A 25,352-nucleotide genomic window follows, 5' to 3' on the forward strand; every position below is an offset into this window, starting at 1 on the left:
GTTAAAGTTTGGGAACCACCAGCCTAATACCTAGTCATGCCTAAGGATACAATTTAGTCACTGCCATGGGTGGAGCTGTTCATTCACTTCCCACACCATGTGGCTGTGATCCCCCGCCTTGCCCTGTGGCTTTGCATCCTCAGCCTGCAAGTGCAGCTGGGGCCAGTGCTGTAGTTGCCCTCTCCCGAGGCTGTGAGGCTCAGGCTGCCATTCCTTCCTCCCAGCTTAGGTCTTCCCTCTCATTACTATTAGTGATAGTCACACAGGTCACAGGCTCCTGTGAATTTTTGTTTATTGCCTGTGATTGTCAACGACGTTTTACTAAAAATAACCTTAACAAAACTTAGACGTAGTCATGTCTCAATGACAGAGACTGGATTCAATGGCCCAGTGAGGTCCCTTTCAGTCCTATACATCTATGACTGTATTTAGCAACACAAGAACCTCTGAAAATAAATCAGATCTCTTTTTGCACTATTCACCAATGGGAAACACTCCTTTCGGACTTTCAACTCCTACTCATAAATGGGCTGATAGATACTGCAAAGGAGAATGAAAAAGCAGTCATGTAGCACTCCAAAGACTAACAGAATAATTTATTAGGTGATGGACTTTCACAGGACAGACCCAATTCTTCAGATCTGGAAATTCTGATGAAAGTAAACCGGCAAGACAAGAATTTCACAGCTAGAAAGAATGAAACGAAAACTGACAAATCAGCTACTTAAGATAGAAGGAGAAGGGATGAAGTGGGGGAAACAAGCTACTTACTGCAACTGTCTCTTTTGTTAAGTGACTTGCCTGAGGTTACTACAAATAGCAAAGGTGGGGAAACTGTCCTTGTATTGTGTAAGATAATGGCTATCTCTATTGAGACCAAGGCGCAAATTGTCGGACTTGAGAAGAAACTCCAGTTCAGATGTCTCCCTTTGTAATCTGGTGTTAAAGTCTCTGTTTTAGGATGCAGTTTTTCAGGTCTTTAATGCTATGGAGTACTCCACTGAAATGGTCACTGCTCGGTTTATGTGTATTCAGATTCCTAATGTCTGATTTATATCCATTCATTCTTTAGCGAAGTGATTGCACAGTTTGTCCAATATACATGGCAGAGGGGCGCTGTTGGCACGGGATGATATATATCACGTTGGTGGAGGCTGGTGGTGGCATGGAAACAGGAAATTATTTGGTCCCAGGCCTGCGACTGCCACTCCCTATCCTCCTGCACCTGCTGCTCCATCAGCTTCTTCATCCTCTAGAGGGCAGTGTAATGGTTCCTCTGGAGGTCTTCCTGCACCTGGTGATGGTCCCTCTCGCTGCAGGCACCCAACTGGTGGTTCAGGGATGGCTCACTGTGGTGCTGGTCTCGGGTTGGCTCACTCCACTGCTGGGGTGGGGGGGGGCCTGACCCTCAGATAGTGCTTGTCTGGCTGTAAGGAAGACAAAGGAGGAGAGACAATGAGTCATGCATGCAACACAGTCCCTAGGGCCCTGCCCCCCACCATGAGCACCAACCAATACCCCCTGGGCCAAGGGACAGGGCTGTCCCATGAGCAGAGCCATATGTGGCTTGCACTGTGAGCCTCCCTCCCCGTGTTGATGGGCTAGCGGCCGAGGAGGGTGTCCAACCACAGAAGGGTCCCCACATGGTTGTCAGGTGACCTGGGAAAAACTTGGCCTTCCCCAAGGCCCCCCCACACCCATGCGATTAACAGCGCTGTCTGCAGGAGCAGGTGCTGACTCTTGCCTGTGGGCATACCCACTTGCTGGTAGCTGCACTGCTCTGTGTGTCTGAGATCAGGCCAGCACAGGGCAGGTGCTAGCAGAGTCCCCCCATGGGGAGTGGAACTTGTCCAGCCTCCTGTGAGGCTAGCAACATGCTGATGCCTGTATCCTGGGACTGCCTGATGGATCTGGGTGGAACACACTACCTGGCACATGGTTCCACGTGCTGGGACCACAGCGCCAGGTCCCACCTGAGCGACTCTTGCAGCACACCCCTTTGGTCTCTGGGGTACTTACCGGAGTGACCCTCACCCAGCTTTGAGGACACTCTGGAGGTGGCCTGGCTCATGGGGACTGACTCCAGCGCAATCACCAGTGTGCTGCTGCTGCCTTTAGACCCCATGTCCACCTCCAACTCCAGTGGGGGTTGGGTCCTGGGCTGCAGCTCCTCCTCCTCAGGCTCTGGTTGGAGGGAGGGTGGGGTCTTCTGTGCCATGTTGATGGGGGTGATCAGAGGGAATGTGTCATCTCCTTCAGGAGCTTGTCCAGCTCCCCGTAGTAGGGGCAGTTCACTGACCCTGCCCTGGATCTTTGGGCGGCATTGCAGGCCCATATTTAGACTTGTCAAAGTTCTTTTACTTTGGCCCACACCTAACATGCTTCACAGTGCGGGGGGAGCGACCCCGATCAGCGAGTGTGGTGGCCAGCTGGCTGTACACAGGTGCGTTGCACCGCTCCGCCTTGGGGTCGAGGAGGGCCTGGACCTGGAGGAGGTCTGCCTTTTGGACCTCCAGGGTGGGTCCTGGGACCCCTCAGGTTGGTCCTGCAAGAGCCCACTAGGAGGATCTCAGGGTGCCTGTTCAGCCACCTGGGCAGGTTGTGGGGAATGGAGGGCTGCGAGGGCAGGGGGGTGCTGCTGCTCCTTCCATGCTCTCAACTTCCTGCTACAGGGTTTCCCAGGCTCTCTGCAGCTTTAATAGCTGGAGGCAGGGACCATAGAGCTCTGATTGCCGTGGACCGGGTATCCCATGAGGCACTTGCACAGCACTCGAGAGGCCCTTTCTGTCAACAGAAGGCCCCCTGGAACGTTCAGGCTGGCTTTCTGTGAAAGATGTCTGTTGAGAGGCATTCTTCCTCATGGCAAACAACAAACCACTGTTGACAAAACTAAGTTCTTTTGATTTACTGTTGACAGAATGCCTTGGTAACGTGGATGCTCCACAGGTTTTGTTGACAAAGCTCTCTAGTCTAGACAGAGTACGTGAACAGCTAACCCGACTGCTAGCGTCACCATGACCCAAGGAACAGGTAGCCAGCCCTCCTCCTGCAAGTGGATTGATTTAAATCATGGATTTAAATAACAGAAAACAGGGAGTAAGCCACATTGAACCCTCTGACAACTTGCAAAAGCTGGGTTATGCTGAAGTAAAATAGGGAATACACTTTTGGTATCACCACTATGGTCTGTTGCCAAAATAAGGTGGCATATATTATGGAACAGAAAGTAAGAAAAATCACACTCTGTCGCGATTGGCAACTCTAGATTTCTCTTACGGCAGCTTTCAGTATTGTATACTTGAGCGATAATCAACTTTGGAATCTAATTCAACAAGCTATAAGGATTAACTAACCTAAATTTCTATTTTTTTTTCCCTAGCAACATCCGACATCCAACAAAGCAAACAGCTTGGGAATTTACTTGTCAAATTACACATACTAAAAGGCATAGCAAGAATCTTGAAGAATGATGGATTGCAAATGAATTATTTAAGTTACTAACCAGCTGACCCATTCAGACATAGTCACATCTTCCTCCACATCATTTTCTCCAAACGAGGAAATGTTCCTTATGACAGTTTCATTCTTGCAACAAAGTCCTGCATCTTCTTGCACTGCTTACTCTTGACATGTTTTCCTTTTTTTACCCAGGGAATGAATATTCTTCAACATATTCCTAGGCAGAGTCTCTGTTACGCCCAGAAGCTATGACAATTTTTTGCAGCAAAAGAGTGGGGGAATGCCTTTGTCTTTACAACAATGTCTTGACTAACTCCTCTGCCAAGTAATCCACCACCACGTAAGCACAGAACTAAGCCCTATCCAGCTTGTGTCTTTCTTAAACACGTTACTTTTTAATCAGCTGAGAAACAGAAATCCCAGAACTTTGAGGAAGCAAGTTAGCTTCATAAAAATGAATAGCTCTAGTCCATCCAGCCTAAGTAATTGTTATTTTTAAATTAGAAATTTAGTATTTTATTATTTAAAAAAATTCAATTTAAATAACAAAAGTCCATTTTTTGTTAAAAAAAACATTGATTTTCATCCAACCTGCTCTTCCTACTCCACCCAGACATACATTGCTTCTGGCAAAACCAATGGGACTATGAGGGTGACCAGTACAGCATGCTGCTGTGGTCTCTGAATTCCCCAAATCACATATCTCTCTGCCCTGTGCTGACAGGACGGCTGTGGAAAACTCCCTATGGTCTGTTCTGTTCTCTTATATAGCGAAAAAAGGTTAGTTATGAATTAAACTTGGAAACATCCGAATTACCAGCAAAGCACTTGTAGGCTTTGCCAGGACAGATCTCTTTTCCAAATAAACCACCTAACTTGCTAGTGAGGTTGCTCTCAATTTTAAACTCAAACAAAAGTTCTTATTGTACAGGGGAGAGGTATTAGGAGGGGTGGACAAAATATGGCTGGTGGGCTGGATCTGGTCTGTCAAACCTTCAGATCTGTCCTGCTGTGATATTCTGGGCTGTCAATGTCTGGTGGCCTAGCAGCACCTTGGAGCAGGCTCCCTGTCTTCCATGCCCCTCCACAGGCCACTCAAAGTGCCTGCATCTACACTTGCATTCCGCTTTTGAGAGAGGAATGCAAATCAGGGAAATCAGAAATGCAAATAAGGCACCAATTTACATATCTCACACTTCATTTGCATAATCTTTTCAGAAGAGATTATTTCAAAAGACAAAAAGTAGTGTAGACAGGGCTCTTTTGAACATAAACCCCATTTTCAAAAGAACCCTTCTTCCTAATTTTTTTAAAAACAGAAATAAATGAAAGTATAGACACAGCCTGTATGCTTCTGTGTGGCAAGTACCATTTGGGAAAAAGGAGGTCTCCGCATGCTGCCCTCCACTCCCAGCACAATCTTATAACTCCCATTTACTGGAAACTCTTAATTGTCTTGCCATTTGTTTATCAGAGTTAACTTTAAGAGGACTAACACTGTAAAACTTTGTTTCTATTAAAAACACAACACATCCCTATTTTCAAGTAGGATTTAAAAATCATGCCTGCTACGTAAAGTATGATGTTCACGATATTCTTTCTGTCTTCAAATTAAAATGTCTGTCACGTGACTGGACTTTTATATTGGATATGGAAGCCATTTTATGCACCCAGTGCATATACTGTCCCCAAATATATATTTATTTTGTGGGGGGCGGGGGAAGATCATCCTGCTTGCTTCATATGCAGAGTCCAGACTTTTGTTTCCAAGACTAATGAAAGCTGAGGATGTCTTGAATTTATGTATGCTACTTATATATCTGCATCATGTTGGTAGACAAAGTTATAGATGTCAGCTATATAGCTGTGTTAGAAACTGCTTCAGTGCTAAGATTCACAATAGGTGGTGTGAACTCAGCTCCATACAGGATTTTGGGCTAAAACAATAGGATGGAAACTACGTGCACAAACAGCCAAATCCACATCCCAGAAATGTGGGACTTGTCAATGGAATGCAGCTTACTAGGCAGGTGACCTGGGCTGAGCAAAGCAACTGAAATCAAGATGCCCAGACATCCATTTCCACCTCCCATGTAAATGACTGGGGCATGCTGGCCAAACCAGTGACCAATGGCATTTTGCCACAGCAGCTCACACAAGTCAGGTGACTTTGATCCTCAAGTGCCCGATGGGAAGGAGAAAGGGCTTGGTCCTGGATGACAAGAGAGAACCATGAGGTGGGCTAGCAGCAGCCGCCCTGGACTTTTGTCTCTTGGTACCAGTGCCTGTTTCCAAGGGACCATGTTCCAACATGCTGACTCTACATGGCCGGATCTACTATTCTCCAGTAATTAAAATTATGTAACCTTGAATTATACCCATTATGGGATGACGTTTCAGAGATTTTTCAAGAATCAGCAAATATCATCACTGGCCTGCATCAGTAGCTGTAACTGATGTATGTAAAGTATTGTTTTAATGATTTCTCTCTCTAACCCTGTTCTTTTTTAGTTAATAAACCTTTAGCTGTTTAGATCTGAAGGATTGTTGAATGTGGTGATTTGGGTCAGATCCAAGTGTATATTGACCAGGGACTGTGGCTGGACCCTCTGGGGCCTGGAAGAATCTGTTGGTGAAACAGATTTAAGAACTGCTCACCTTTGTTTGGGGTTGTTCGTCTCAGCTGGTACAGCAGCTGGGAAGTCTGTGGGTTTGTTTGTGTGGCTTCTGGCTGGCCAGTGGGGCTAGCAGAGGTACTTCTGTGGTGATTGGATCTGCCTTAGTGAGAAGGAAATCCCACCCTGGGGCTATCAGTAGCTCAGCTTTAAGCAACAATACTCTGGTTTGATTTCTCTAGCTGTGCCCAGAAACCCTGGCATCTTACAACCTTAAAAAGAAATGAACTATGAATAAATAATTTCAAGTTGCAGAAAAGCTTCTTAAATGTTTTTTTTTTTCCAATAATCTTTTATGTTCAAATGAGACAGGCATTCTCAGAACTGTCATTTTGACTGATCGGACTACTGTCTACTGAAAAGACAGGGACTGTCAAAAGACACTACACTGAATTAGGTACATTTCAAAATGTCACATAATCCAGTCTACTTTCAAACAGGAAAGTGTCAACATTAAGCACTGTGTAAAACCACATGCAAAAGTGCTATAAAGAAGCTTACATAGAATTGAACTTGCAGGTTTTCATAAAGGATATTTCAATATAAAAATATATGTTGTATATTACACTGAGCGTTTCAAGTAACTTAAATATCTTTAGCAAACATGTCCAGCAAGATATCCTTCTGTAAAAGAAATTGTTCTTAGAACAAAACCAAACAAATGGCTATTTAGACCCCAATTTCTCAACGCAGTAGCAGGCCTGTGTGAAACAATGTGTAATCTAAATATAGTCCACTGTTAAAAACATACATACATTTAGCAGGACTGATTAACTTTTCCATTTCTATATTTACCAAAGTGCTTAGCATAAAAACATTACCTAAAAAAATATAAATTTTATGAAGATCATTAGGTTCTACATACACCACTAAGTTTGCGCTCTGGAAGGAGATTCATAATATTTACATTAAATTTAGGCAACCTATTTTTTTTAAACAAGTCTAATAAGAATCTCCACAAATTTATCGTTATCTAAATTATGATTCACCCTATTTGGCTCACCATAAATAGGGCAAGAAGTAAATCTTTGAATACTAAATAATATAAATAGCTTTAGCCATTGTCTGCTGCATTAGTTGCTAATACAGGCTGCCGACAAATGGGGCAAGTGGAATTTTCAGAAAGCCAGCGATCAATACAATGAATATGAAATTCATGCATGCATGGTAACTGCCTTAGCTTGTTCCCTGTTACATATTCATTGATACAAACACTACATGCTTTACTTATTTCATTTTCTGTGTTGTCATCCCCATAGTTACGGGTATACAGATTGTCAATCTGCTCTTTGGTTAAACCTCTCAAGTGCTCATCCTCATCATCTTCATTTAGCAAGAAGAAATGTGCAAGACGAAGAATGGGCAGTGTTCCATTTTCAACCAAGTTGTTTGCTTCTTGAGACTGCCTGTTCTCCTGATTTTCATTATTGGGGCTATAATGATGAGTCACATCATTCTGTCCACTTGTTTCACTGACATCTTCTTCAACATATCCATGTCTAATGGAAGCCTCATTTAGTTCACTATTATCATTTGCTGCACGAGAGTTATTCAGCTCTGATTGTATATCCGATAAATACTGACTGCCCCTCTGAATTTCTGAATTTGATTCAGTCTCAATTAAGGTGCTCAGTTCTCCAAAACCAGTCATAATTTGCCTTAGAATTGACCGAAGAGCAACTGATGAAGGGTCCCCAAGCCCAGTTTCTGAAATCCTACGAAGAGGTATTCGTATAGTGCTAACATAGGTTCGTATACCTGCACGTTCTGATCGGGAAATTGTACGGCGAAATCCACCACTATCACTTTCAAATGTAACTGTGTTTTCTGCCATTCCCACTCTAGACCGCGTTCTGCTAGCAATACTATCTCGATCTCTATTTTCCCCAGGTCGAATTCTTCTCACCTGAAGATCTAGTGTAATAGTTGGATGTCTTCTAACTCCAAATGTTGGTCTACTAGATTCATCCTCTTCCAATGTTATGCCCAATGTTGGGGCTGAATTAAAAAACTGTGGCAGCTGAGTGCTGCCAACTGCTTGTTCATTTGGCTCAGAGGGAGTTTGAGCAGTATGTCTCCTAGCAGACCTTCTGGGGGGATGATGTAAACTCCTACTTTGCCTCCCGCTAGGTGCCTCAGAATTAGAAGAGTCACCTTGACTTTGCAATGGTGAACGACTTCGACTACTCAAAGTAGATCTTAATCTTAGAATTCCTAGTCTTTGGCTTGTACTCATCTGAACATTAGCTCTAGCTCTACCTCTCTGTAGCCCAGTGGATGTAACTCTTTCTTGCCTTTCCATTTGCCTTTCACTGGTGTCTGAAGAAATATTACGTGCAGTGTTTCTTGTTCTGTAAAGGCCTGTTGACTCCCTAGTTCTGCTTCTGAGTCTTCCTAAGACAGGGGAAGAGGTTCCTTCAGTGGTTTGTACCAAAGAATTTCTCAAAGTTCTGGTCCTTGCAGTGTTAGACGTTTCACCAAGAGAATCTCTTGAAGTCCTGCTCCTAGTTCGTGTGGCTACTGGACTAACTGCTCTTTGATATTCATTGTCAATTTCCATGGGGCTACTATCCAAGTGTGATATGCCCAAATAGTCATCACCAGAAGTTTCAAAACTATTTTGTTCATGATTTATGTTGATTTCAAGACTAAACCGGAATTCGCCACTATTTGGATTCGACCGACTCACAGCTCTCCAGGTTTGGTTCCCACTTTGTCCACTGCGAGTAGCATTGCCCGTGCGACGAAATGTGTTCAGCCATTCTAGCAGAGAGTCACCATTGGAATTTTCCCTCCGAACCTCTGAATCTGTAAGAAACAATCAAAGAACTCTATTTTTATAATGCTTAAAAGCCTACACATTTTGCACGCCATTTTGTATTCTAAACCATGTATTGCCTGTAAGCTTTCTTCCTGATATACATTATTTCAATATTATGTGAGGTATATGGGTATACTGTTGCTGTTTTGCTGAAAAACTTTTACCTTTACTATGCAGTGTAAGAGATTCAAAGGTCAGAAGGGACCATTATGTTTAACAAAAGCCATAGAATTGCCACAAATTAATTTTAGAGCATATATTTTATAGAAAATCCATTGTATTTAAAAACTGCCAGTGATTAAGAATATACCACAGCCCTTTGTAAACTGTAGCAATGGCTAATTATCTTCACCGTTAAAAATGTACGTCTTATTTCCAGTTTCAATTTATGCAGCTTCAACTTCCAACCATTGGCTTCCTGTATATCTTTCTCTACTAGACTGAGAAGTCCATTATGAAATATCTTTTCCATGTGTAGTTACTTATAGGCTGTAATCCAGTCATCCCTTAGCTCAATTTGTTTAGCAATGAGAAAGATATTTTAAGGGCATGCTTTCTAATCCTTCAATCATTCCAATGACCCTGCCCAACACCCAAGCTGAAAAAAAGATAATTAAAGGAGACCAGAAGTGTAGTAGGTAGTCTGCTGTGTCCGATGATGGTTGTGGACTCGCATGTGGCTGAGGAGTCCAAGCTTTGAACAGCATGGGCGTTCACAGTGGGGGCAAGGGAATTGCCCTGGCTCTGTTGCTGCAGCTGCTGCTGTTGCTTTCTTCCTCTCACGAGCATCAAAGAGGCGTACGTATCACTGTTTTTCAAAGTTGTCATACGCGTGTCAAAGAGGCATACGCGTATGAGAGCACGCCAGCCTGTTCGGTCTTTTGCATGCTGCTCTAGCTGATCTGGTTTTAAACCAACATGAGCAATGGGCTTTCAGAATCATGGCTTCGATGCTCGTGGTTCCTGCTCTGTTCACGAGTTCCAGGTTCGTAACTCTGTCCTGCCATTAAATGTGCAATATTGACCTCAGGCTGTGTGTGTGGAAGCGCTCCAACAGTTTTGTGTTTTCTGTACAAGGTTCACGTTTCACAGCCATACAGGCTATCACACTGCCAAGGTACTTGAACTCCTCTACTGTTTTTAACTCTGTTCCTTCAATAAAGATTGAAGCGGGAAGAGCAGCAGATCCTGGAGCAGGTTGAAACAGTACCTTGGTCCTTCCTAGACTGATGGTCAAACCAAAGAGGTGAGTGGCATCAGCAAACTTCTTGATGATGAGCTGGAGATCAGATTCCTTGTGTGCCATAAGTGCACAGTCGTCAGCAAACAGGGCTTCAAAAGATGAGCCTCTGAAGCGTCTTGGTTTTAGCATTCAGACGACAAAGGTCGAAAAGTGACCCATCAAGTCTGTATTTTATGTAGACTCCGTGGTCCAGGTCCCTAACTGCATGGCTGAGGATGCACGTGAAAAACAGGTTGAATAATACTGGGTCCAGCACGCCCCCTTGCTTCACACCATTAGATATCTCAAACGGATCTGAAGACTCGTCATTGGAAAGAACAAAGCCAGTCGTGACATCATGGAACAGGCGTATGAGGTTAACGAATCTTTTCGGGCAGCCAAGTTTTGATGGGATAATCCACAGATCTTCTCTGCTGATGGTGTCAAAAGCCTTGGTTAGGTCTACAAAGACAGCATACACATCCAAGTTCTGCTCTATGCTGTTCGTCAGATCCAGGAAAAGTGCAAATATCATGTCAATGGCGCTGCAGCCTGGATGAAAACCACACTGTGCCTCTGGTAGGTTCTCCTCTGAGATGCTGGAGATCAGACAGTTGAGGATGACTCGAGCCAAGATCTTCCCAGTAGTACAGAGAAGGGAGACGCTCCAGTAATTTCCACAGTCAGCTTTGTTGCACTTGTTCTTGAAGAGTGAGATGATTGTGGTGTCCTTAAAGTCTTTGGGTAGGTCGTCTTCTTCCCAGATGCTGATCAAGATATTGTGAAAGGCTTCAAGTGACACGGGTCCTGCTGGTTTGAAAATTTCAACAGGGATACCGTTCATCCCAGGGGGTTTGCCAGAGCTGGTCTGGCTGATTGCCTTTTTGACCTCATTCACTGTAGGGGGCAGGCCAAGAATGTCTACTGGGGGTTTTTGAAGGATCTGGTCTAGGGCCACAGGGTTGATAATGGAGGGTCTGTTGAGAAGGCTGCTGAACTGCTCTCTCCACTTATTGTTGATGCTGTTCTTCTCCCTCAGAAGGGTCATGCCATCAGCAGACAGGAGAGGTGTAGTACTTGGCTTTGAAGGTCCATATGTAGCTTTGATAGCATTGAAGAACATCTTGGAGTTACTGGACTTCATCAGCTTTACTCTCCCGCCACTCATCTTGCATTTTGCGAAGTGCTGTTTGTGCCTGGCTCTGAAGGTGTTTGAAACAACCACATTTGGAGACTGAGGACTGATTGTTTTGCCCTAGCAGAAATGCGTTCTGTTTTTCCACTAGGATCTTCATGATGGCTTCATCATTTTCATCAAACCAGTCTTGGTGAACTCTCTTTTTCACTCCTACTGTTGACTTAGCTGACTGTCACCAGGGTTTTGAACTGATCCCACTTTTGTGCTGGGTCTCCACTCACAGGTCCATAGGATGTCAGCACTTCGTCAAGGCAGGCTGTGAATTTCTCACGATGACTACTATGTTGCAGCTTCCCAATGTTGAAGGAGGGCCTGACAACCTTGAGCTTCTTGTGGTGCTGTGGTGTGATGTGCAGCATAAGGACTGATCTGACTACATCTTGAATGTCCCGCCTGCGACTGATGACATAGTCAATCAGGTGCCACTGTTCTGATCTTGGGTGCAACCATGTGGTCTTGTATTTATCGGCTTTCCTGAAAAGAGAGTGTTGGTAATTGTCAGGTCGTTTTCTGCACACAAGCTCAGCAGAAGGCAGACATTGGCATTCATGTTACCAACACCACGATGCCCCAAAACCCCTTTCCAGGTCCTACAGTCCTTGCTGACCTTGGCGTTGAAGTCACCCAACAGGAGAAGCTTGTCACTAGGGGGAGGTGCTTTCACAAGATGGTCAAGGTCCTCATAGAAACTTTCTTTTGCTTCGTCTCTGCTAGTCAGTGTGGGGTCGTAAGCGCTGATGACTATCGTGGCGAGAGGTGCTGAGGGAGAAGCAGAGCTTGATCAGATGCTCACTGATATAAGTTGGTAGGTCAGAAAGCTGGTGCAGAAGTGATGTCTTGATGGCTAGTCCCACTCTGTGGATTCTATCTTCATTTTCTGGGCTGCTTTCCAGAAGAAGGTGTAACCTCCTTTTGGTTCACAGATGGATCCTTCTTCTGCCAGTCTGGTCTAGCTCAGGGCAGCTATATCAATGTTATAACGTGCCAGTTCTCTTGCTATGAGGACCGTTCTTCTCTCAGGCCTCATCGCATTCTCCCTGTCCAAGAGGGTGCGAACGTTCCATGCTGCAAATATCATCTTTCTTTTCACTGTTTTTTTGACCGCTGTGAAGGTAAAACTGCCAGCTGCAGCATGCTGGCCATTTTGGTTGGGACAAGCAATTTTTGGGACACTATTTCTAGTCCCCTCCCTCATTTTGAGGGTGAGCAGTGCTGTTTCTAAAAAGGCCTGCTCAGTCACTTTGGATGCTGCTGAACTCCTCTGTTGTCCTGGGGTCAGAGTCGAATGACCAAAGTCCACAAGCCGCCGATGTGCAGGTTTGGAGCTATGACTGCCAGTGGTCACCTCCACCTGTCGCTTTGCCCCTCTGCCATCGCCGCAGGACTTTGAGCAAAGAACCTGTGCAGGAGAATGTTTAAACTGGAAAACCGTTGCACAGGGACAGTTCCACTCTCTCAACCTCAGAAGCCTGGTTCCAGTGGTACGAAAGGTCGTCACAGCTGGGACTTCCTCGGCTGCAGTGGACGGCTATGCCGTCTTTGGTGCCTTGTCATGCTCTTCGCTCTCCACAGAGCGTTGCAGAAACGCCTTCCTGGTCGTTGGATCTTGCTGTTGATCTCATCCACCCAGTCCGCGGGGGCCGACTTTGCATGCTGGGATAAGCAGTTCCCTCTCTCAGACCTGCCAGCTACCCTCACCTGGTTTAGCCTGCCTGTCAAAGCAGTTTATCGGGGTGTGGCTGCTGCATGCTACAGCTTCTTGGAACCACAGGTGAGAGCTGGGTGCCAGCTGGGGACCAAAGGTGCATGAACTGCCCCAAAGAGACACAACAGGTCCCCACACCAGAGGTGCTACCCCTCCCTGGACAGCCCAAACACCCCGTCACAAAATGCATTCTTATTCCATTCAGATGATGAAGAGGCAATGGTTTTCAACAACGTCTAGTGATTTAAATGAGATCCATATACAGTAACTTCTCTCTTAATGATCCAGTTATGTTCCTGAAAAAAAAATACTTTAAGTGAATCCAATTTCCCCATTAGAATTAATGTAAACAGGGGGGAAAGGGGAGAGAGGTTTTTTTTTTTTTTTGGGCAAACAGGATATATACATACACAGTGTAAGTTTTAAACGATTTAATATTGAACTTATGCCTGAAGGCAGGTTTAGCCGGCAAAGGCACATCTACATGGCCTCTTCCCTGCTGGCAGACCCCGCTGCCAAGAGCAAAATCTCACATGACTATGCTAATTAGCCCGCTTAAATATGCAAATAGGACACCATTTGCAATTTCCAGAAACCTGCTTAGCATAGCTCCGCCAGCAGGAGAGCTGACAACCAGACCATGTAGACGTGGCCGATAACCCAAAACTCTGGATTACAAGGACTAATGGTCTAATTTAGTATGGCTCCAAGCATATGGAAAGCACACATGAAAGACTAATGCCCTACAACATCTTGGACTTTGCTTTCCCAATCAGATACATGCAATGGCTCAATCGAGGTGTTTCTCCTACGAGCAGGGATAGAATAAGGAAACTTATTTTTAGTTTAGAAAGATTTCATATGCTGTAATGATAGAAAAAACACTAGTATTTGTTTTCTAATTATGTGAATTTATTTTACTTTATAGCAGGTTGGCAGCTGATATAATGAGATGACTATCACGCATTTTTTCTTTATGCTTCCCTCGCTTGTCTGTATACATCCATTCTCCTATCTTATTTCTATATTATATATTGGTTTATTATACATTTTTACATTACCTAACACAACTGGGGCTCCTGGCTGCTACAGCGCTAGAAATACTAGCACTACTGATCCACTACATGAAGCCACTGAGAGTTCCATGCCAGTCCCAAGCCTGGATGAAGGAGGAAGTTTGGTCAGATGTGTGTCGACGTGCTGACCATCGAACAACAATATGAATGAAATCTGATGCCAGTACAACTAAATGTTAAAAGATGCTGGCTCAGATGTCGCCCGGATAAACAAGGTCCACGATACCAATCGAGCAATCGAGGTTGGGTCAATAAGTTGGCTACCGAAAGAAAATTACACCTAACTCATATGCTATCCATTGGAACACGGAATGTCCGAACACTGTGGGCAACTGGAAAATTAGAGCTGCTTCAGAAGGTAATGGAGAGATACCGATGTGATATACTTGGACTGGCAGATATGCGCTGGACGGGATCAGGAGAGATATGCGGTTGTGAAGTCATTTGGTCAGAAACGAAACAAAGCATGAAGCAGGAGTTGGATTCCTTCTTAGCAAAACAGCTAGAAGAGCATTATTAGGATACAAACCAGTGAATGCAAGTGTGATGGTTGCACGATTAGAAGCAAAACTGTTCAACATCTCAGTCATTCAGGTGAATGCACCCACGTCGGACAATATGGAGGAAGAGATTGGGCTATTCTATAAAGATTTGACAAAGACGGAGGAGAAGATACTGAAGAAAGGTGTGTTGATCATCAGAGATTGGAATGTGAAGGTTGGAACAGTTAACGAAGGTTGGGAGAGAGTCATGGGAAAGTTTGGATATGAAGAATCAAACGAGGTGAGAAACTACTAGAGTTTGCTACAGAGCACGAGATGGTGATTTGCAACGTGACATTCCAACAAAAGGACTGTAGGAAGTGGACATGGCGATAAAATGACGGGAAGTCCAAGAACATGATAGATATGATTTTGATAAGAAGAAGATGGATAACATCAGTACAGCAGGGCCAAACTTTCCAAGGAGAGGATATAGACTCAGACCACAGTCTAGAGATCGCAGACATCAAGATAAAATTCAAAAGAAAATGTAAGAAACACTTTAAGGAAAGAAGAGACGTGGCGAGGCTACATGAGGAAACAACAGGAAATGCATACAGAGCAGCACTCGAAGAGAAGATTAAGAATATTGCCACAGAGAAAGACCTAGATAAGAGAGCCGCAGGGATAGCCATCACTATAAAAGAGGCAATTGAGCAGATTGTTCCAGAAGAAGAAAAGATCAATAAGAAGTGGATTACCCAAGAGACACTGAAGTTGGTTCAAGAGAAAAGAGCGTTGAAGATCAGAACAGATGTTTCTGAAGTGGCAGAACAGCAATATAGGGTGAAATGCAATGAGGTAAAGAAAGCAGCCAGACAGGATAAGGAGAAATGGTTAGAGGAGCAATGTGAAGATATCCAAATGTAGTATGGCACATATAAGACCAGGGAGGTGTATAAGACAATTAGGAATATTCATAGGAAATGGCAACCAAAGCACATGGCGATCAAAGATGAGAACGAAGAAGTGCTCATAACAGGGAAAAGATTGTGCAGCAATGGATGAGATATTGCACTGATCTATACAAAGCACAGTTGGACCTGAGTGTCTCAGAGAGACTGATTGAAGAATTGAAAGATATATGTCCCTCCGAGCATCAAGAGCAAGACCGATATTTCGAAGGAAGAAGTAGAAAAAGCAGTGAAACGACTAAAGAACAACAAGAGTCCTGGAAATGATAAGATGACGGGAGAGATGATCAAATACGGCGGAGAAAACATGATTCAGAAAATACACCAACTATGTAATACAGCATGGAAAGAAGGGAAGACGCCAACGGAATGGACAAGATCTGTGCTAGTGACAATACCCAAGAAAGGAAGTACATTAGAGTGCAAGAACTACAGAACGATTGCCCTAACAAGTCATCTAGGTTTGGTGCTGATGATGAGACTGACTGAGAGATTAAGATCGCAGATAGAAGAACATATAGCAGACGAGCAAGCAGGGTTCGGAAAAGATAGAAGTACCATATAGCAGAGATTGGCACTGAGACTGATAGCAGAGAAAGCTTGATGAAAGAACAAAAACAAACACTTGCTTTGTCGATTTTCAAAAGGCATTTGACAGTATAGATCAGAAAGTGACTTGGGCAGTGTTGGAGTCATGCAGAGCGGATAGCAGACTGATGCAGTTGTTGAAAGATACCAATGGTAATGCAGAGGCAGTGGTGAGAACATGCAGGGACTTGGGAAATTTGTGTAAAACAAGTAGAGATATGAGACAAGGAGATCCAATATCACCAAGTATCTTCATCACACATCTGGAGAGAGTGATGGACAAGATCAAGGAAGAGGCAGAAGGGATATCTGTGCACAGGAAAACAATTAACAACTTGAGGTTCGCAGATGATATACTTATCATTGAGGAAGATGAGGAGAAGCTAGCAAAAATGGTGCGGGTGTTAAACGAAGACAGAAAGCGGTATGGACTGATTACAAACATCGATAAAACAAAAACAATGGTATTTGGAGATAAGGAAATAGGAAGGAAGATCAGCGTCGATGGTATTGCACTAGAAAATGTAGAGAAATTCACATATCTGGGAAGCAACATAACATATGATCTAGACTGTGAGAAGGAAATAGTGACTACAACAGCAAAAGCAAGAGCGAGTTTGAAGGTGATGGATAAGATCTGGAAAAGCAAAGCAACTAGCCGAAGAGCGAAGCCGGGCATCTTGAAAACGTGTGTATTCAGCAGCATGTTGTACAGATGTGATACATGGTTGATAATGAAAGATTTGAAAACAAGAATATTGGCATTTGAAAGGAGTTGTTCTAGAAAGATTCTGAGAATAAGATGGATGCAGAAAGTCACCGATGAGGAATTATATAGAAAGATACAGCTGAAAGAGAACCTGCTGCAGAAGGTTATAAAACAGAAGCTACAACTATTTGGACATATTTGCAGAATGAGCGATGAATGAAAAATCAAGACCCTAGTATTCGGCATAACGGACTATTCGAATAGGAGAGGCAGACCCCACAGAAAATGGATAGATGATGCAGTAGATTGGTGCAGAGCCAGTCTACAGAAACTAAGCCACTCAGCACTGGATAGGGAAAGATGGAAGGAAATAGCGAGAGAGGAATCAGACACCAACGGGCACTGAATCCACGGTTATTCATGATGATGATGATGATGATGATGAAGAAAAACTGGCTTATCATTCAGTGTTCTCTCAATGGTTAATGAGGAAAAGTACAGGATATTACAACCTTACACTGCCACATTTTTACCTAGTACTAAGAATTATTCCTTTGCCTCTGAAAAATTAAGTCTGTTTCCCTGTCCAACTCTTTTATTACACCCATTTATATGTACAGACTTCCTCCTCACTCACAGAGAAGGATGTTATGTTTTGGCAGGATTTACAAAAGAAAAGTATCTCTACTTCCAAAAATAAAAACCCTTTGACCCCAATCACATAGAGTTAGATTTTGGACCAGTCAGATTCATGCAAAGACAGGAGGTTACAAAGATCTTATTTCAGAAGGAAATGCTCAGAATTAGATGGGTTTTTCAAAAAAATAAAAGAGATGGTGAAGAAAAGACACCAATCAAATTTTGGGCCTTCAATTTGAGAATTAAACTGAGTCTTTATTTTTTTTACTGAAATATCTCTCTAAGGAAAGAATATTAATTTCAACTTAGAATTTAGTTTTTAAAGTGAAAGATTGTTTTTTTTTAAACTTAGTATTTTCAGATGGATATCACTTCTTTCCTAATGTTTGCTGTTTTGCCAGCTTATACATATATAAGAAAATAGCTTAATCTGTCCTCATTTTTGGGAGGCAGAAACAAGTTTTTTCTGCACAAATACTGCTTTTTGCAAGGCAAGGTTCAGAGTGAGTAATCTGCTGCAAATCTAAATCAGTCACTGTGAAGTACTGTAATTTACTTTCATATTATTAGGATATATATTCTGTTCATTTTGCTGCTTGGAGAAAAAGTGCTACGCAGAACAAAGAAGAGACAGACTTAGTGTGAACATTACTTGAATAGGCCAATATTTTAACAAATCAAACAAAAAAACCCCCACAAACCCCAATGTTTTATGTATAGAAGAAAATGAAGAAAGCTTACCTCCAGCTGTTTCTCCTTCACCTTCCCTATTTTCGACATTAGTTTGGGATGCTAGATGCTCTTTAGCGCCCTCTAAACGTTGCTGTAGCTCTTCTGCAGTTATTTCTCCTGAAATAGTTCACATATTTAGGTAATTATGTTCTCAGCCTTTCAGTAAGCTATTTTGATTGTCTCAAAAACATTTGCATATTACTTTATAGAAGCATAACAATAAAACTGTTTCTCATATTTCTTTTGTTACTGACAATTTTCAGAACTAAAGTAAAACAATAAGACATAGTACAGACAACGGAATAAAAGTAGGCACCAGAATCAAAGAGGTTAAATGTAGCTAAGCGATAGCTTGACGTCATTATAACCTGCCAACCTATTCACATCAATATGATCTAAGAATTCAGATATGAACAAAGTCTATTCCATGAAAGGTGTATTTTAAGAAATATATTTGAAATTACTGCATGTGTTCCCAGAGATTATAACTTGGATGCATATTAAAAATCTAAACATTAAGACAGGGTGAGAAGTAAGTGGTCTTCAGGCCAGATGCAGGTCACCAGGGTTATCCACTGGCAAGCTACCAGATATTTTCCTTACTTGGGTGTCTATGGATACAGCAAATTGCAGCTCCCTTTAACCATGGTTCACTTTTCTTAGCCAATGGAAGCTGTGGGAAGCAGTGCCCCGGTGTGAGCCACTTCCTACAACTCCCATTGGCCACGAACGGCTAAACACAGCCAACAGGAACTGTAAGCAGCCATGCCTATGCACACTCAAGGAAACAAAGCATCTGGAGGCTTGCAGGCAGCTAACCCTAGCAAACTGCATACAGCAAATAGGTTGCTAATTGCCAACCCCTGTATTAAGCTGTGAGGGTGAATTTATTTCATAAGCTTTAATCCCCGTTTAAAATCACCAATTGTTAATAGTGATTTCATCAACTTAAAAAGAAAACAAAAAGTCTTAATTTTCAGTCATTCCTGCCACACAGACCAAATTGTACTTTCAGTTACACTGGCATAATGCTACTCCAGATTTATAGTATAGGTTGAACCTCTCTAGTCCAGCAACATCCATGGTCTGGTATGATTTTAGTTAGCCAGTTGTCCACTCATCCTGGGCGTGGCCAAGTTTACCTGCAGTCCCATGAAGTCTGTTTACAGCCACCAGCCTGGGCTCTGAGTGTTCTGTGCTGGTAATTTGCTCTAATTTACCCCAAATGTCTTCTAAGCCCAGTAAAAGCAGTGTGTTGGTAATGCTGCTAGACAATATTAAGCTCCTGTGGTTCAGCAAATTCTTTGGCTTGGCACTGGTCAGGTCCCTAAGGTGTCAGGCTAGAGAGGTTCAAGCTGTAGTGTACTGTCATCTGCTGTAACCATCCATGTCTTACCAGGAGTGCCAAGAAGGTTGTGGTCTCTCATTAACCTGTAGTCTTCGTCACGGAGTTCATTAATGAATTGATAATAGGCCTCCTCTCTGCTAAGGCGCTCCTGCTGCCATTGTCTCTCATCTTCACTGTGACTGCGTCCTCGGGGAGAGGCTTGCTCATCACCTCCCCACAAATGAGACCTAGACCGATCCATGCTGAGATAACCAGGCTGTTCTGAACAAAACCAAAGATCAGTGCAGTGAAATATAGCAAGTTATCAGTTGTTAAATTCTTCATTTAAACTAGTTTACTAATTAATATTAGCTTAACCTGAACTAGGTTGCATGTTCTTATTTGTCAGGTCAATTCACTAAGGCTATGGCTACACTAGGAAGTTGTGCCATAGTTTTGTTGACAAAACTGGTGGAACATCCACACAAAATGCGTTTTGTCAACAGCAGTCAGGAGTTCTGCTGACAACCTTCTGCTTCTACCAGATGAAGAAAAGCACCTTTTGTCAACAGATTCTGTAGACAAAAAAAGCTGCGTGGATGCTCTGGAGGGCCCTCTCTCGATAGACAGGGCATCTAGGATAATGGGCAGTCCTGTCTGCTGTGTTTCTGGGTACCTGTTTTGTAGACCAAGCGGTCCAAGAGTCCATCCACACTGTCAACAGAGTGGAGCGGTCTTCTGATTGGCTTTTGTGTGTGGCTGTACTCGGTCAACAATAGTTTTGTCAGGAAAGCTCTTCTGACAACGACTTCTGTCGCACAATCACCATAGTTTAACCATAGCCTAAGAGTTTACGGGACTAATATCTTGATTCATAAAACAAAACAAGCAGTCCTGTAGCACCCTTTTTTTTTGTTAAAATATGGAGATAGACCTCTCTCACAGAACTGTAAGGGACCTTCAGGGGTCACTGAGTCCAGTCTCCTGCCCTCTCAGCAGGACTTAGCACCAGCCCTAACATTTCTTTTTAAATCTGTTTGCCCTAAAACCCTAAATGACTCCCTCAAGCATTGAGCTCATAACCCTGGATTTAGAAAGCCAATTCGCAAACCACTGAGCTAATCCCTCCCCACATTAACAATTTAATTGAACTACTGCTTGTTTTGTTTTATTAATGTACAGCCTAATCCAGGTACCCCTCTCAGATTATATTGCTTCATGGCTGTTTAAAACAATAATGAAAGTTACCATCTTGGTAAAAAGACATATGTTGGTATGTCAATTTCTTAAAAATAAATCAAACAAGGTTTTATTCTCATCTTTACAAGAATACTTTAAAAATATAAAAGAAATAAACAACAATTCATTCCTTCTTTTCACCGCAAAGGAGCCACTATGAAGTGAATCACAGCAATGGTTTAAGAGTAAAGTGAAACAGCCTGGGAAATTCTGATAAATCAAATTTAATTACCAAGCACAGAATTCTAATAAGCTAGAGTTATTACTACAGAAAAAAGTACTGTTCACTGGATTTTTAATGACCAATAATGACTGCAGTTTTACATCATACCACTTCCAGCTGCCTAAGCCCCAATAATGCCATGCTGTGGAATAGCTTTACTTCTGATAGTGCTTTTTGGTTTTCTTGCAAGTCTCTAAAAATGGGATACATAGTTATGTCACACTAACAATCATGACTATGCTCTCGTCTGAACAGCACCATATGTCCAAATAGTCCTGTGGCACCTTATAGACTAACAGATATTTTGGAGCATAAGCTTTCGTGGGCAGAGACCCGCTTTATCAAATGAAGAGGGTCTTTGCCCACGAAAGCTTATGCTCCAAATTATCTGTTAGCCTATAAAGGTGCCACAGGACTTCTTCTTGTTCTCGTTGATACAAACACAGCTACCTCTCTGATAAATGTGCAAATAACGCACTATTTCAAAGTGTCCCTTTCTCCTCCTGCACCAAGAAGTACAGATATGCCGAAACAGTGTGCCCATATTTTGAAAATGGTTTCAAAATAACAGGCGTGTTTCAAAGACACAAAGTAGCAATTTCGGGATACCTCCATATCCCAAAATAGCATTGCTGTGCGAATATAACCTAAGATAGCAGGGATAGAGTTTATGCTAGCCAGAAGGCGAAAAAAACTGAGCCCTGAGACAAGGCTAAAGACATACCAATGGTGCTGTGACTAGCTCTGATGGATCGTCTTTCTGCATTCAGACATGCAGACCATGCACTGTTTAGAAGATGCAATGGTGAGCCCTGAAGCCCCATCTAACTGGGTTAACTGCCAACAGAGCGCACTGCAATCAGAGAGCCAGTCTGCACCCACCTGATGGAGGTGCTCATCAAAGGTCAGTGGCACTGTCACACCATCAGTCAGTTCTTTACCCAATTAACTAATCCCCACAGTCTACATTTTAACAAATTATTTCATGTGTTGGACTCAATCAAATGCTTAACTCAAATTTAGATTAATCTCCTGCATTTCACTTGGTTAAAACATATTAGTTATCTTATGAAAGATATCGGGGTAACCTGGAAAAACCTGTCATGGAAAACCCATGTTGCATTTTATTCCTCTTTTTATTTACTACCATGTAAATCACGTCCTTTCTCCACACAGCCCCTTGTTTGGCTACAAGTTCCGGATGGAACCACTGAAGCAAAGGCGTTATCAGGAACTTTTCAAATGGAAACCCTGGACGCCCTATCATTTCAGATATTGGCACCCTTACCACAGGACTATCCAGCTACATGGACTCCCTCCTCAAACCCTATGCCACCAATGCTCCCAGCTATATCCGAGATACCACCGACTTCCTGAAGAAATTACAAAACATCGGAAAAGTTCCTGATAACGCCATCCTTGCCACAATGGATGTAGAGGCTCTGTACACTAATATTCCACATAAAGACGGATTACAAGCAATCAGGAATACCATCCCTGATGCCACCAAAGCCAATCTGGTGTCTGACCTCTGTAACTTTGTTCTCACACACAATCATTTCCGTTTTGGGGACAATTTATACCTCCAGATTAGTGGAACTGCTATGGGCACCCACATGGCCCCACAATATGCTAATATATTTATGTCTGACCTGGAACAGCGATTCCTCAGCTCTCATCCCCTATTACCACTCCTCTACTTAAGATACATTGATGACATCTTTATGATTTGGACCCATGGTACAGAGGCTCTAGAAGAATTCCACAGAGACTTTAACACTCTACACCCCACCATCAACTTATGCCTCGATTACAACATGCAAGAGATATATTTCCTGAACACTACAGTACTAATCAAGGATGGCCTGATCAGTACCACACTGTACCGAAAACCTACTGATCGCTACACTTATCTACACCCTTCTAGTTTCCATCCTGCACACGTGACTAGATCCATTGTTTACAGTCAAGCTCTTAGGTACAATCGCATTTGCTCTGATCCAACTGACAGAGACCAAAAAGTACAAGAACTTTACCAAATATTCATTAACCTGAATTACCCACCAGGAGAAGTAAAAAAACAAATCGACAGGGCCAGACGAATACCCAGAGACCAGCTACTCCAAGATCGGCCCAAAAAAGCCAGGAACAGAACACCACTGGTCATCACCGACAGCCCCCAACTCGGACCACTGCAACCAATTATTTAAAGACTTACAACCTATCCTTAATCAGGATGTCACACTCCAGAAGGCCCTGGGTGACACGCCTGTTCTCTCCTACAGACAACCTCCCAACCTCATGAGGATCCTCACTAACAGCCACAGTCTATACCCCAGGAATACCAGTCCTGGAACCTTTCCCTGCAACAAAGCCCACTGCCAGCTTTGTCCACATATCTTCTCTGGAAATACCATCACTGGACCTAACCAGGTTACTCTCAGAATCAGGGGCACTTTCTCATGCTCCTCTACTAACATCATATACGCCATCATGTGCTAACAATGCTCAGATGCTTTGTATATTGGACAGACTTCTAACTCCCTTAGACAAAGGGTCAATGGGCACAAAACAGACATCAAAACATTCCAGATCCACAAACCAGTTAGTCAACATTTTAATGGAATGGGGCATTCTGTCAATGACCTAAAGGTATGTGTGGTACTGAAGAAGAATTATCACACCGTTCTGGAAAGGGAAGCAGCCGAGCTGGCTTTTATATTCAAATTCGGCACATTAACACATGGTTTAAATCATGATGGGAACTTTCTGAGTCACTACAGGGACTTGTCTGCATACTTGGCTCAGTCTAATTCTTGACCTCCCCCCCACCCCTCCACTCTCTGATTTGCTCACCTTGATTATCTTTTTCTGATTTGTTCTCCTTGCTTACTGTTTTTGGTTGTCTGTGCCTTAAATATTGAGTCTGGTCTGGTCTGGCTATGGTCTGAAGAAGTGGGTCTGTCCCACGAAAGCTCACCTAATAAACTATTTTGCTAGTCTTTAAAGTGCTACTTGATTGCTTTTTGTTTTGGTACAGCCATAGTGATTACATGTTGACAAGCCCTAATTAGGGGTTTATTAACTACTAAATAGAACAAAACTGGCAAAAAAATCCAGGAATAATTCCGAATTTCTCTTCATTTGCAATTTTCCCACACTGATGTGAACTAGAAATTACACATACCAATCTGCTTTCATTCTAGAAATTTCTAATTCTGAACTTTCACAATAACCTCTTCTTCTATTAGATAACTCACGATCGCTAATCAAAGTACTATCTAGCTTATTTCTCTTCCTGGCCTCATGCCATTAATTTGGAAGCGGGATTCAAATAAGTGATCATTTTCTCACGGGCCTTCCCACGCTGCCGCAAGGAGGGCGAGGGCTGAGCTTAGAGGAGGCGGCTTTCCTGCCGGACGGAGGCACACGCCATTGCTGTCACGTTTCACCCTCCGGACAAGGCGAGGTCGCCAGGCTCTGAAGAAAACCAGAAAGCAATGGATGTATCCTCCAGGTAACACAGGCGGACAGAAAACGTCAGGCAACGCCGAGGGCTGGGCCCGCCAGCCCGACCCCACACCAGCCCCAACGAAGCCAACCCAGAGGCTCGGGACAGGGCCCACTGACCCGTCCAGCCCTCAGCCTCGGGGACACTCCAGCTAGCAGAGCCCTCGCTGGGTGTGTAACTGACACAGCTCCTCGCCAATCACCTGGCCGAGCCGCGAACAGACACCAATCGCGGCAGAGCGAGGTGGGCCCTATCTACACTCCCCGACCCCAGTGCAGACTCGCGCTGCACCAGGGCCTCGCCGGCCGGGGCGAACCAAGCAAAGCTGGGCCGCCCTATGTGCCGAGGGCACCGAGAAAACCAAAGCCGAAGGGGTCGCGGGGCCCTGCGTGGAGCTGTGCCACTCACCTACGAGCAGCCGCCGCCAACGCCGGAAGGAAGACGAGTCCTCAGCTCCGAGCGCTGGAAGCGTAGCGGCGATTCATCTCCGGGTGGCCACACTAGGCGGCGAGCAAAGAGTTCCGCGCTCAGACAGGGTCTCCGAGCGCATGCGCACAGGCCGATCCCTCCCCCGAATCCGGCGGCGGCTCCAGTGCCAGCCCTGTAGCGCGAGACAGCGCTGGGGCTCGCGGCGGCGCGTGCTCGGTTTAGTGGTCTGCTCTTTGCAGCATTGGCAAGTCCCATGGGTGGCGAGCGCTCCCCGTCCCCCCTGACCCGCTCCTTATTTAAAGATCTCATCATCCGACGGCTTTCCCGTTGGACATCCTCAGCT

General features: G+C 43.8%; 1 protein-coding gene across 6 annotated transcripts; it reads right to left on the bottom strand.

Annotated features, from left to right (window-relative positions):
• Positions 1-25,079, bottom strand: RNF6 (ring finger protein 6). 6 transcript variants are annotated; one of them, XM_074985672.1, is made up of 5 exons: positions 24,989-25,079; positions 24,424-24,549; positions 19,677-19,889; positions 18,290-18,397; positions 1-8,942 (listed from the first exon to the last, which is right to left on the bottom strand). In XM_074985672.1, exons 3-5 carry the CDS (start codon positions 19,867-19,869, stop codon positions 7,189-7,191), a joined length of 2,055 nt encoding a protein of 684 aa, XP_074841773.1. In that variant the 5' UTR covers positions 19,870-19,889; positions 24,424-24,549; positions 24,989-25,079; the 3' UTR covers positions 1-7,188. The 6 variants fall into 6 exon arrangements, with proteins under 6 accessions (XP_074841773.1, XP_074841768.1, XP_074841760.1 ...); XM_074985667.1 differs by having other exon boundaries at positions 24,330-24,549; XM_074985659.1 differs by having other exon boundaries at positions 19,677-19,884; positions 23,926-24,549.
• Positions 25,080-25,352: the final 273 nt, after the last annotated feature.

The sequence above is a fragment of the Carettochelys insculpta genome, chromosome 1 (assembly GCF_033958435.1).
Source record: "Carettochelys insculpta isolate YL-2023 chromosome 1, ASM3395843v1, whole genome shotgun sequence".
Classification (NCBI taxonomy): Eukaryota; Metazoa; Chordata; order Testudines; family Carettochelyidae; genus Carettochelys; species Carettochelys insculpta.